General features: G+C 38.9%; 1 protein-coding gene across 5 annotated transcripts in view; it reads right to left on the bottom strand.

The window, feature by feature from the left end:
- Window positions 1-3,967: 3,967 nt before the first annotated feature.
- The window catches only part of CEP78 (centrosomal protein 78), a 37,690-nt gene continuing 27,507 nt past the window's right edge, over window positions 3,968-14,150 (bottom strand). For 2 of the 5 annotated variants that reach the window (XM_042243322.1, XM_012122261.4), the window contains 5 exons: window positions 8,409-8,486; window positions 6,797-6,963; window positions 5,784-5,955; window positions 5,410-5,457; window positions 3,968-4,595 (listed from right to left, as the gene is read on the bottom strand). In XM_042243322.1, the coding sequence (XP_042099256.1) occupies window positions 4,032-4,595; window positions 5,410-5,457; window positions 5,784-5,955; window positions 6,797-6,963; window positions 8,409-8,486 (1,029 nt within the window). In that variant the 3' untranslated portion in view covers window positions 3,968-4,031. The remainder of the gene's footprint in view (window positions 4,596-5,409; window positions 5,458-5,783; window positions 5,956-6,796; window positions 6,964-8,408; window positions 8,487-14,150) is intronic. The other 3 variants (XM_060410905.1, XM_012122269.4, XM_012122292.4) reach the window with 2 other exon arrangements.

A 14,150-nucleotide genomic window follows, 5' to 3' on the forward strand; every position in this document is an offset into this window, starting at 1 on the left:
TTAAAGACACTGCCAATCTGTTTTGAAGGACTGCATCATTTTGCATTTCCACGAGCAATCTGAGAAGTACAGCTGCTTTGCAACCTCATCAGCCCTTGGTTCTGTCAGTTCAGTTCAGTTGCTCAGTCGTGTCCGACTCTTTGCAGCCCCATGGACGGCAGCACGCCAGGCCTCCCTGTCCATCACCAACTCCCAGAGTTTACTCAAACTCATGTCCATCGAGTCCGTGATGCCATCCAGCCATCTCATCCTCTGTCGTCCCCTTCTCCTCCTGCCCCCAATCCCTCCCAGCATCAGAGTCTTTTCCAATGAGTCAGCTCTTCCCATGAGGTGGCCAAAGTATTGGAGTTTCAGCTTTAGCATCAGTCCTTCCAAAGAACACCCAGGACTGATCTCCTTTAGAATGGACTGGCTGGATCTCCTTGCAGTCCAAGGGACTCTCAAGAGTCTTCTCCAACACCACAGTTCAAAAGCATCAATTCTTCGGCGCTCAGCTTTCTTCACAGTCCAACTCTCACATCCATACAAGACCACTGGAAAAACCATAGCCTTGACTAGACAGACCTTTGTTGGCAAAGTAATGTCTCTGCTTTTGAATAGCTATCTAAGTTGGTCATAACTTTCCTTCCAAGGAGTAAGCGTCTCTGCAGTCACCATCTGCAGGGATTTTGGAGCCCCCAAAAATAAAGTCTGACACTGTTTCAGTGTTTCCCCATCTATTTCCCATGAAGTGATGGGACCAGATACCATGATCTTTGTTTTCTGAATGTTGAGCTTTAAGCCAACTTTTTCACTCTCCACTTTCACTTTCATCAAGAGGCTTTTGAGTTCCTCTTCACTTTCTGCCATAAGGGTGGTGTCATCTGCATATCTGAGGTGATTGATATTTCTCCCGGCAATCTTGATTCCAGCTTGTGCTTCTTTCAGCCCAGCGTTTCTCATGATGTACTCTGCGTACAAGTTAAATAAGCAGGGTGACAATACACAGCCTTGACAGACTCCTTTTCCTATTTGGAACCAGTCTGTTGTTCCATGTCCAGTTCTGTGGCTTCCTGACCTGCATATAGGCTTTTCAAGAGGCAGGTGAGGTGGTCTGGTATTTCCATCTCTTGAAGAATTTTCCAGTTTATTGTGATCCACACGGTCAAAGGCTTTGGCATAGTCAATAAAGCAGAAGTAGATGTTTTTCTGGAACTCTCTTGCTTTTTCAATGATCCAGCAGATGTTGGCAATTTGATCTCTGGTTCCTCTGCCGTTTCTAAATCCAGCTTGAACATCTGGAAGTTCATGGTAACTGTATTGGTTCATGGTTCATGTATTGCTGAAGCCTGGCTTGGAGAATTTTGAGCATTACTTTAATAGCGTGTGACACGAGTGCAATTGTGTGACAGTCTGAGCATTCTTTGGCATTACCTTTTTTGGGGATTGGCATGAAAACTGACCTTTTCCAGTTCTGTGGCCACTGCTGAGTTTTCCAAATTTGCTGGCATATTGAGTGCAGCACTTTCACAGTGTCATCTTCCAGGATTTGAGATAGCTCAACTGGAATTCCATCACCTCCACCAGCTTTGTTCGTAGGGATGCTTTCTAAGGCCCACTTGACTTCACATTCCAGGATGTCTGGCTCTAGGGGAGTGATACATCACCGTGATTATCTTGGTCGTGAAGATCTTTTTTGTACAGTTCTTCTGTGTATTCTTGCCACTTCTTCTATAATATCTTCTGTTTCTATTAGGTCCATACCATTTCTGGCCTTTATCAAGCCCATCTTTGCATGAAACGTTCCCTTGGTATCTCTAATTTTCTTGAAGAGATCTCTAGTCTTTCCCATTCTGTTCTTTTCCTCTATTTCTTTGCATTGATCACTGAGGAAGGCTTTATCTCTCCTTGCTATTCTTCAGAACTCTGCATTCAGATGCTTATATCTTTCCTTTTCTCCTTTGCTTTTCGCATCTCTTGTTTTCACAGCTATTTGTAAGGCCTCCCCAGACAGCCATTTTGCTTTTTTGCATTTGTTTTCTATGGGGATCATCTTGATCCCTGTCTCCTGTACAATATCACAAACCTCCGTCCATAGTTCATCAGGCTCTTTGTCTATCAGATCTAGTCCCTTTAATCTATTTCTCACTTCCACTGTATAATCATAAGGAATTTGATTTAGGTCATACCTGAATGGTCTAGTTCTTTCCCCTACTTTCTTCAAGTTAACTCTGAATTTGGCAATAAGGAGTTCATGATCTGAGCCACAGTCAGCTCCTGGTCTTGTTTTTGTTGACTGTATAGAGCTTCTCCATCTTTGGCTGCAAAGAATATAATCAATCTGATTTCGGTGTTGACCATCTGGTGATGTCCATGTGTAGAGTCTTCTCTTGTGTTGTTGGAAGAGGGTGTTTGCTACGACCAGTGCATTCTCTTGGCAAAACTCTATTAGTCTTTGCCCTGCTTCATTCTGTACTCCAAGGCCAAATTTGCCTGTTACCCCAGGTGTTTCTTGACTTCCTATTTTTGCATTCCAGTCCCCTATAATGAAAAGGACATCTTTTGGGGGTGTTAGTTCTAAAAGGTCTTGTAGGTCTTCATAGAACCATTCAACTTCAGCTTCTTCAGCATTACTGGTTGGGGCATAGACTTGGATTACTGTGATATTGAATGGTTTGCCTTGGAGATGAACAGAGATCATTCTGTCGTTTTTGAGATTGCATCCAAGGACTGCATTTCGGACTCTTTTGTTGACCATGATGGCTATTCCATTTCTTCTGAGGGATTCCTGCCCGCAGCAGTAGATATAATGGTCATCTGAGTTAAATTCACCCATTCCAGTCCATTTTAGTTCACTGATTCCTAGAACATCGACGTTCACTCTTGCCATCTCGTTTGACCACTTCCAATTTGCCTTGATTCATGGACTTGACATTCCAGGTTCCTATGCAATATTGCTCTTTATAGCATCGGACCTTGCTTCTATCACCAATCATATCCACAACTGGGTATTGTTTATGCTTTGGCTCCATCCCTTCATTCTTTCTGGAGTTATTTCTCCACTGATTTCCAGTAGCATATTGGGCACCTACCGACCTGGGGAGTTCCTCTTTCAGTATCCTATCATTTTGCCTTTTCATACTGTTAATGGGGTTCTCAAGGCAAGAATACTGAAGTGGTTTGCCATTCCCTTCTCCAGTGGACCACATTCTGTCAGACCTCTATAGCATGACCTGCCTGTCTTGGGTGGCCCCGTATGGCATGGCTTAGTTTCATTGAGTTAGACAAGGCTGTGGTCCATGTGATTAGATTGAGTAGTTTTCTGTGATTATGGTTTGTGTGTCTGCCCTCTGATGCCCTCTTGCAACACCTACCGTCTGCTCCAGCAAAACACAGCCACTGCTCCTTACCTTAGACGAGCGGTATTTCCTCACAGCTGTCCCTCCTGACCTTGAACGTGGAGTAGCTCCTCTCAGCCCTCCTGTGCCAGCTGTGTAAACTGTGGGCAACTCACATAATGACTCATCTACAAAATGGGTATGGAAGCAGTTCCCTACCTTATAGGGTTGCATAACCTGTAACATGATTAAGTGTCTTGGTAAATGTTTGATTCTGCCTGGTTACTGTGAATGAAAATACACCAATGACTTCTGGCCATATGATTTATAATAGTTTGACATTTAACTAAGTGGTAAAACTATTTATTTTTCCCACCCCTTTCTAGTCCCCTTAGCCAACTTTATTATTCATATTTTCTCCCACCATAGAGTCTTAGTTTTAAGATAGTAGAGCTTTATCTTGCTCACTGCTGAAACAGCACCCAGAAAAGTCCTGTACATATTAAGCCTTCAGTAGACACTAGCCAATTGAATGGTGCAAATTGCCAAAAAGGAAAGTGTACCATACACCAAAATGTTCATTATAATAAAAAGTAGAAATAAATCTTTCTCTAATGGCTCCCAGTCATATATTTTAAAACACCAAATGCTATAATAAAAACAAGTAATTTATTAAAATTTGAAGGTAAAAACATAATTTTAAAAGATTTAGACCTATGTCAGGCGTGATAGAGTATGGATGCTTTCTTGACATTCAAAATCAGATCCAAGAGTATCATTTTCAGAATGTTCAAGAAGATTGAGTTTACTTCTAGTTGTCTTTGATGAAACAGTCAGTATTTCACTCTCTTTCTTAACAGAAATGTGTTTTTTCGAAGACTCGCTTTTAATTGGTTCATTAACCAATGAGCTATTCTGCCCGATTCCTCTGCTTTTCTGCTTTACAGGTGAGTCAGAGCAGGAATGCAAGTCCTTCCCAGGCTGTTTCTTAGCAGAGTGCTTTTTGATATATTCACCTGTTTTGGTCATTTTTTCTGAGGCAGGCCTGCTATTTCTAGATAACTCCTCTTCTTTTCTTTGACTTCCAGTTCCACAAATTACATCTGCTGAAGGAGCACATGCTCTAGCAATGAAATCTTCAAAAGACTCCTGCCGCTGTTCTGTGACTGGGACTCCCAGGTTGTCTTTGGAAGTCTCTAAGGTCTCCTGAGTAGAGGCTGGGACATGGAAGGTGTCGACAGGCAATGGAATTCTAGCATCACCTGTAATTTTCTGAAACTGGAGAGAAAAACAAGACAAGACAAAAATTCAGTGATGAACAAGGCCTACCGTTGAAAGCATTCAGTCGCTTCAGTCATATCCAACTCTCTGTGACCCCATGGACTGTAGCCTGCCAGGATCCTCTGTCCATAGGTTTCTCCAGGCAAGAATACTAGAGTGGGTTGACATTTCCTTCTCCAAGGGATCTTCCTAACCCAGGGATCAAACCCATGTCTTTTCACGTGTCCTGTATTGTAGGTGGGTTCTTTACCTCTAGCACCACTTGGGAAGCCTAACCATTAAAAAGTGGAGTCTGAAATTTCAATGTTACTCTGCGATCTTATTATTAAAACAGTCAATTGATAATTTAGAAGATTTCAGAGCCAGTTTTTTTTCTAATTATATCTTGCAAGTGATTCTCAACTTAGATATATCCAAGATTATGTCTGCTACATTTTCAGACTTCAGTGTTTACGGTAGTTATTACCTATTTCCTTTCCCTTACTAAAAATAAAACCCTATTCTGTAAGAAAATTAATTTCTTTTCTATCCTCCAGGTATATGTAAACCAGTTTTTTACACAGTTTTACAAAATGGAAAACATGTAAAAATGTGTCCAGTTTGTGACCAGACTGTGTATCCAAGCTGTCAGTTTTCAAGACCAGTTTGAGACTGGCTAAGGTGAGAGTTGGAGGCTCCACATAAGGCTGGAGGAAAAACTGACAGGTTTCCCCCTCCCATTTCCATAACCAGGTGACTCACTATAGTATACTGCCTATGAACTATGTCTGGACCACTTATTTTAAATAATTATCTATATCAGTAATTGTACCTTCATTAGTGTTCCTTCATTGTAAGCTGACTGCATACAAATAGAAACCTAGATGAAATATGAATAGAACAGGCATTTATACAATTTAAAGTTTAGGATATTTTCTCTAAGGTTTTCTTTCTTCACTAAGGATAGTTTGCTTTAAGTCATAAAATTTTCAAAAGAATTTCCAGTTTTCTTATTTACAACAATGCAGTATCATGAAATTTACTAGGCACAAATGTACTAATCTATCAAAAAGTAGCTCAAAGAGGCTTCTAGCTCCTCACCATATGAACTCTCAGAGACTGATCATTATTATCTTCTTTCTGATTTGGAAATTTCCTTTTTGCCAATTGCTCTTAGAATCATTAAGTTCTGTTCTGTCCACTTACTTGGATATTTTGCATCTGTCCTAAGGCACTCTGCTGTAATTCTGATTTTTCTTCTTCAAGTGCCTTCTTTTTTTCTTTAGGTGGACTACTAACAGTAGAATTCATCTGGGGACGACCTAGTAAATGAAAATCTGACTGATCTATACCAGCCATTGTGGCCAGCTGCCCAAGCCTGGGCCAGAGGAGAAAAGGAGAAAAAGACAAAAGTTACTATAATCACGGAAGAGCAGCTTAGATATCCCCAGACCTACAATCAGGAAACACTTCTAACATCTTAAAAGCCAACACCTACTCCAGACTACAAGCCTCTCTCTTCCGCATTCTCAGCCCTTTCCAAAAGAGTCATCCTCTGGGATACATCCCATCTCCTTGCCTATTACCACTCCATTTCAAACACTCTCACTAGCAGCTTCAACATCGACCACACATACCATCCACTGCCTCTCACCTCCATTCCCACACTCCATTACTATTCCTCCAGCTCCCAAGAAGCGTCTGCTTCTTCCTTCCCAATACCAATTCATTCCCTGACCAAACAGCACTCCATCAATTATCAATCTCCACTTCCCTCTTTCGACAAAACTGCTCCTGGTTAAGAACCACTGACCTGCATCTTCCCTATATAATTGTTTTTAAGTCCAAGACAAAAACAATCTTAACTCAAACTTATTGAACAAGAAAAATAAGTGAAAGGCAGTAAAATTCATACGCATTCCCAAATATTTTCAATTAAAATTGCCTTCAACGTAGTCTTTACAAAATATTATACCTACTAATTACTCTGTCTACAGGTTACTTGTTTATAACGGGCTTCCCACTCTACCAAAGCAGGCTCCCCTGTTTGCTTTTCTTTATACATTTCCTCATTAAAAAAAAAAAATCAACTCTATTACCTATAATTCACTGCATTTGGCTAAATATGGTCATGGAAGTAATAAAAACTGCTCAAGTTCCTCAGCAAACTACCTCTATAGTTACAAAGAGAAGAATGCCACGAAGAGAAAGGAACTAACCCAGCATCTTTAAGGAGATCCAAGAAAGCATGGAACTTTCGGAAAGAATTCTCAATGCTGCCCAAAACACCTTCATCATCCAGGATCATGCTTGTCAATGAGTGTGCATGAAGGGCTTCAGACAAAGAGAAATTTATATTTCTTAACTGGGCATTTTCATGTTCCAACTATAAAAGAAGATTGAAAATATTTGACATGATTTTTTCTCACTATCATCAAAAGAAAACAAAAGTAGTCTCATCTAGTCTAAAGAATAAAACTAAAACATTCAAAGTGCAATTTGTTGTTCAGTCACTCAGTCGTGTCTGACTTTACGACTCCATGGACTGCAGCATACCAGGCTTCCCTGTCCTTCACCATCTCCTGGCATTTGCTCAAACTCCTGTCCATTGTGTCGGTAATGCCATCCAACCATCTCATCCTCTGTGATCCTCAAATGTAATTAATTTGTAATTAATCTAACTCTCCATCAGTTAAGACAGAGACCATATCACATAATAACCGAAAGGCAGAGGCACTCAACAAAGTCTCCTATACAACATATATATAAATAAACTGAAATGATTGTTTTATTAATGATCTTTCAAAAGATCACATTTTAAACTGGTTAAATTCATAATGGATCCTCATTCCACATTAGAAAATTACCCGATATTAAGTTTCCCTTAAATTAGAAAATGAAGCACAGAACCTAATTTGAACAAAGCATATTGCAACTCTGCTGAATGTTAAGGAATAACTAAAATATCCAATGCTTAAGTTTAAAAGTCCTAAATCATAACCAGCCCAATTTATTAACTGTACCATCACCAATATTCTCCTTGGCTTCTTGAAATATTCACTCCCATGCATTCTTCTTTAGATCATTATTTCTGATTTGCCCTATATAAAAATCAACTCTAGTATTTCTCAGAAAGGTCGTTATGTTCATGATGCCCTCATGTCTTACATAAGCAGGTGTTCAATATTTACTGAATGAACTAGTGTCCACCAATCCAGTAGATGCACTTTCAAAACTCCCTCCCTACACTCACTCTGGAATGGATTTTATTCATATAGAACTTTCTAGCTTATGCTCTGCTTTCATGCACATTACCTAATGTAATTCTCACAGTATGTATTTTTACTTTCATTGCATTCTTACTAGTTTTCCAATATCTTATATTTATTTAAATGACTCATTTTCCTAATTCACTGCCAGTAAAGTCTCATCATGTCATTTACGTTACTAGATATACAATATATACACAAAATATGCTTTCTTGAATCAAATAATCATGAACAGAAAATAAGCTAACATCATATAAAGCACACACAATACACAAAAAAACAAATTTTTGCATTTTTAAAAACATACCTTCTGGGACACATAATATAATAATATATATAAACTATAAGCATATGCCTAAAAGGAAAATGAGACGTGAGAGTTCTATTTCATCCTGTATCTAGATCATATGATCACTAAATACCAGTAAATGTAAAGGTCCATATGATACCACCAATTTGCAACATATTAGTTTTGAAGTTTACAAACTATATGCATATGGCTTAAAATAAAATCAAAATAAAACCAAGAAACTTTCAAAAGTGTAAGGAGAAACTTGTTTACCTCACTGACTCGTTTATCAGCCTTAAGCCTTATTACTCTTTCCTCCTTTAACTGCTTTAAGCACTCCTCCAGTTTTTCCTAGTGTAAAGAAACAGAGTAAATATTATACCTAATTCATAGTATGATATTCCAAGGCATTTCCAACTGTAGACTTCATCATGATTTAGGGGTAGAGCCAGAAGAGAACTCAGACTTTAATCTGCTACCTGGAATATCATATCATGCTTGTGAAATTAATTATTGAAATATATCAAATTAGCATAGTAAAGATTTATTTAAATCCCACTCTTTCCAACATAAATCTGTGGCAGCTCACCATAAAAGGTGCATGCGTATAACATAGTAAATCAGAAATAAAAAATTAAGACCAAGAAAGAAAAATTCCGCTTTTATTTGTGGGTCTCTTTACAGCAGGAAGCCCTATTAATGAACATGCTTAACATACCTGAGTTACATAACTGCAGATTCAAAAGCATTTTTTAAAAAGAGTAATCACTTTTAAACCAACTTACTATATGTCAAGCACTATTCTGGAGTTTCCTAGGTATTAAATATGAGGAAAGAACAATACTAACTTCATGTTATCTTACAGATGAGAAAATGGAGGCAAAGGAGCAGAGTAAGTAGAGCAGCACAGCCAAGCTCACACCACTAAGAAGCAGAACCAATACTGTGAATTCAGGAAGCTGGGTGCCATTCCTGTCCACAGAGGTAGTAGTCTTTCCATTCACGAAGGTCAGTAAAATAAAATGAACACTGGTAAACTCTCACAATTCTTAAAAACTCATGAAATTAAAAGACATTTATTCCTTGGAAGGAAAGTTATGACCAACCTAGATGGCATATTCAAAAGCAGAGACGTTACTTTGCCAACAAAGGTCCGTCTAGTCAAGGCTATGGTTTTTCCAGTAGTAATGTATGGATGTGAGAGTTGGACTGTGAAGAAAGCTGAGTGCCAAAGAATTGATGCTTTTGAACTGTGGTGTTGGAGAAGACTCTTGAGAGTCCCTTGGACTGCAAGGAGATCCAACCGGTCCATTCTGAAGGAGATCAGCCCTGGGATTTCTTTTGGAAGGACTGATGCTAAAGCTGAAACTCCAGCACTTTGGCCACCTCATGCGAAGAGTTGACTCACTGGAAAAAACTCTGATGCTGGGAGGGATTGGGGGCAGGAGAAGGGGGCGACAGGATGAGATGGCTGGATGGCATCACCGACTCGATGGACGTGAGTCTGAGTGAACTCCAGGAGTTGGTGATGGACAGGGAGGCCTGGAGTGCTGCAATTCATAGGGTCACAAAGAGTTGGACATGACTGAGCAACTGAACTGAACTGAAGACACTTAGGTCCTTGAAGCAGAGGACACTGCTTATGCGTAGGCAGAATTCTAAAAGAGATCCTAAGATTCCTATGCTGAAGTACACAATCCTGCCAGTTTTTCAATCTAGGTGCTGTAGTGAAGGGATTTTGTAGATGTAATTAATGTTCCAAAATCAGTTGCTTTGAAAAGAGGGAGATTATTCTGGGTGGATGTGATATGATCAGGCGTCCAAGGAAAAGGAACTGGACTTCTCCTAAAGATCTGAAATACAAAAGGGACAAGAGGGAGATTCCCCATTACCAGCTTTGAAGAAGTCAAGCATGATGCTGTGGCAGGGAATACAAGTGGGAGGCCTCTAGCAGCTGATACTGTCCCCCAGCTGACAGTCAGCATGGAAACGAGGACCTCTATTTAATCAAGTGCAGAATCTGAATTATGCCAATGAGCTGAAGAAGTTTGCAAGTATTCTTTCTTGGACCCTCCAGATAGTAACACTTTCAGGCTGATATCTCGATTTTAGTTCTATGACACTCGTGAGGTTTGATGAACATCCAGTACAAACATGAACATCCAACATCGGGGGCCTGATGTCTTACACTTAAATTTCACACACTTTAACACTCTCTGGAGGGAACCCACATGCTCCCACTATGTATCTGAGTGGAGAACTCAGTCATGCTGTGCTTGGACTTCTGACCTACGGAACTGTGAGCTTGTAAAATAGGTATTATTTTAAGTCAGTAAGAGTATAGTAAAGGAAAATTAATATACTACTCAATCTCCAGGTTCAAGAACAAAATAAATGACTGTTATTGTTTTAAGTCATTGTTTCCGGGTGGTTTCTAATGCAGCAATAAATAATCAGAACACCTATGAAAACAGTAAGGCGTATTTATACATTTTAAATGCTTTCAACAATCACTTAAAGAATAAGGAATTCTATTATATGTTATCATTGTGAGAGGAACTGGTATCACTTTATGGACAATGACTTTTGGTACACAGCAACAATCTTACATCAGCAGTTCACCCTAAGGAAATCAGAGATGTGAGCAAAGATTTATCTACAAACATGATGTCATAAGATTATTTATAATCAAACTCTAGGGGAAAGCTAAGAGCCTCCAAATTGGGGTTGGTTTAAATAAAAACAGCACACCATATGAAGGAATGCTCTATGAAACCACTAGGAAAATAACAATGATAAGAGGGCTCAACCAGAGTTAATGAATGGGCCTGAGGAGTTCTATATTCAAAATATATCTATGTGTTTTTCTTGGAAGATGGTCCATAAGCTTTATCAAATTATCTGATTTAGAAAAATATTTAGTGACATGAAAAAATATCTTTAATACCTTTTTAAGAAAAAAGAACAGAGGTGGCTTTTATTTCCTTCAGTAAGTTGTTCACTGCTTTCAAAAATTTGCTCAATGAACATATTTTTATGCTCAGAACATGCTTTAAAAATTGACAGTCTATAAAACTTCAAATTCTTTAAAGTTTCATTACTAATGCCAACCAAGTTTTCGATGGGAAAAAGGAGAAAAATTCCTCTACTTTTAATATAATGGTTAAATAAATCTTCTAAAATTGATTTCAAAGAAATTCTAAACAAATACGAAAACAAACAAAAAACCCTCACCACCGTCTGAGCAAAGCAGACTAAATTACAATATTCTTGACTGGTTCTAAATAGCACACTAACGTGCAGTAACATGAAATAGTTTCTCCCTCTAGTGGAAAGTATTAGAACACAGCGTTAAATTTTTCTGAAAAAGTGAACCCCTCTCCTACAAAATAATTCATGTCCCTTAAACAGAAATATGGAGCCAAAAAAATTAGAAAGTAAAATTGCTTGATATTCTATTAGTTAGGTAAGAGTAATGATAAGCCTTTGGAGAAATCTTTCCTGTCATCTGCTCTCCTTCCTCCCTTTGGCTAGGTTGCTTTTTCTGGAACAAAGCTCCCATCATATTGTATACCAAATTTTATGTTCAACCTTTTTTAATATTTAAAATGACTGAAATCAATCATTTCTCATATAATCAGGGGATTGATTCATAACCTGGATTTTTTTTTCAAGCGGGCTACAAAATATTTCACTGAGTGGGGTTACTGGCCAACTATTCCTTTGATTACACATTTAAATCCCTTCCAACTTTTCAATATTATAAGACAAAATAACCATTTTTATGCATGAAGACCTTCTTCCATATTTAGAAAAACATTCTTGCAACAAAGCCATAAAAATGAGGCTGAGATCAAAGCAAACATGTTTTTCAGGCTTTGAGATACCTATCCCCAAACTGCTTTCTAAAAGATTCCTAAGATTTTATACAGTCATCAGCAATGTATCACTTGGTATATAATCACTACAATAACTTTTGGCTTGTTTCCTCACTTAGAATGCAAGTTATTTGAAGAAAGGGGGTGTATTTTATTGTTTATCCCCAAAACCTGCACCTAGCACAAAGCAGTCAATAAATAATTGCTGAATAAGGAAAATCCCTACCAATGCAAGATGTATACAGTATGAAAGATGTGTGCTTTTTCTGTAACTGGATAAGTGAAAACTTGGCATCTCCCTTAAGTGTATACTTCTTTGCTTATAATTAGTAATTAAATTTCTCTTTTAAATTATATTTTAAAAATTCTGAGGCAAAATCCTGGCCCTACCCATTAGCTCTATAATTTTGGACAAGTTCCATAATGCTACACTTCAACTTTCTTATGTGTAAAGTGGAGATAAGCTCCCACATCACAGAGCTCTTGTGAGGATTACATGAGCTAAAACATGTAATAAAACTTATAAGCACTCTTTAACAAGAATGCTTGGTACATAGTCTATTCAATTAATGTTGAGTGAATGAACATGCGAATGCAAACAGTAGTGAAAGGCTTAAAACGAAACAGTCTCGTCCCACACCCACATCCAGCACCCTAGAGGTGACCAATTCTTTAAGCAGGTTTGCAGGTTTTTACTTGTAAATTATTATATGCATATTGAGAAGTACACAGAACAAAAGTGTCAATGTGACGAAGCGGCAGGGGTTGGGATTTTCAGAGTATCTCATTGATTTACTGAGTGTACTTCTCAGACGTAGTGGTTTCCCCAGGATTCAGAAAGCTGTCATGGATCAGACAGGCAGCAGACCACCAAACAGTGACCACGACCCATAACTTACATAACTTACAGTGACTTACATAACCCATAACCACCACTCAAATCTGCAAGTACTTGTCAGCATCTTAAAGATCCCGCATATCCCTCCCTCATCTCAGGCCTCTTTCCCTAGTTATAAACACCATCCTCATTTCTTGACTACCATTTCCTTTAACCTGGCTGCATCTTTCACCATATGGAGCTTCTCTGATAGCTCAGTTGGTAAAGAATTCTCCTGAAATGCAGGAAACTTGGGTTCAATTCCTGGGTTGAGAAGATCTGCTGGAGAAGGGGTAGGCTACCCACTCCAGTATTCTTGGTCTTCCCTTGTGGCTCAGCTGGTAAAGAACCCGCCTGCAATGCAGGAGACCTGGGTTGGTTAGATATCCTGGAGAAGGGAAAGGCTACCCACCACTCCAGTATTCTGACCTAGAGAATTCCATGGACTATCCATGGGGTCTCAAAGAATCGTACATAACGCAGCAACGTTCACTTTCAACTTTATGTAAAGGATCACGGTGTACGCTGTCTTTTCTATTTTATTTCTTTCACTCAACATTGTTTTAAAAAATTCATCCAGATTGCTATCTGTAGTTCTATTAGGTTGGGGCAAAAGTAAGTGCAGTTTTCTGCATTGTTGAAATTTGCTATTTGATATTGGAATACATTCTAAATAAATGTGGTTATATCAATATATCATTTTAATGTGCATTCTCACTTTTTTTTTGCTAACGATTTATTACCTGCTGTTTTTATTTAATACTTATTTTAGACTATGGAAATGATAACTGGCAACATTAACAACACATTTGGCCCAGGAACTGCTAACGAATGTACAGTGCAGTGGTGGTTCAAGAAGTTTACGAAGGAGACAAGAGCCTTACACATGAGGAGTATAGCGGTCGGCCATCAGAAACTGACGATAATTGAGAGCATCAGCAAAGCTGATCCCCTTACAACTACATCAGAAGCTGCTGAAGAACTCCACATCAATCATTCTGTGGTCATTTGGCATTTGAAACAAATTGGAAAGGTAAAAAAGATTGATAAGTAGGTGTCTCATGTGAAGTGAAAGTCACTCAGTCGTGTCCGACTCTTTGAGACCCCATGGCCTATACAGTCCATGGAATTCTCCAGGCCAGGATACTGGAGTGGGTACCTTTCCCTTCTCCAGGGGATCTTCCCAACCCAGGGATCGAACCCAGGTCTCCCGCAGTACAGGAGGTTTACCAGCTGAGCCACAAGGGGAGCCGGGTGCCT

Source organism: Ovis aries, chromosome 2 (assembly GCF_016772045.2).
Source record: "Ovis aries strain OAR_USU_Benz2616 breed Rambouillet chromosome 2, ARS-UI_Ramb_v3.0, whole genome shotgun sequence".
Taxonomy (NCBI): domain Eukaryota; kingdom Metazoa; phylum Chordata; class Mammalia; order Artiodactyla; family Bovidae; genus Ovis; species Ovis aries.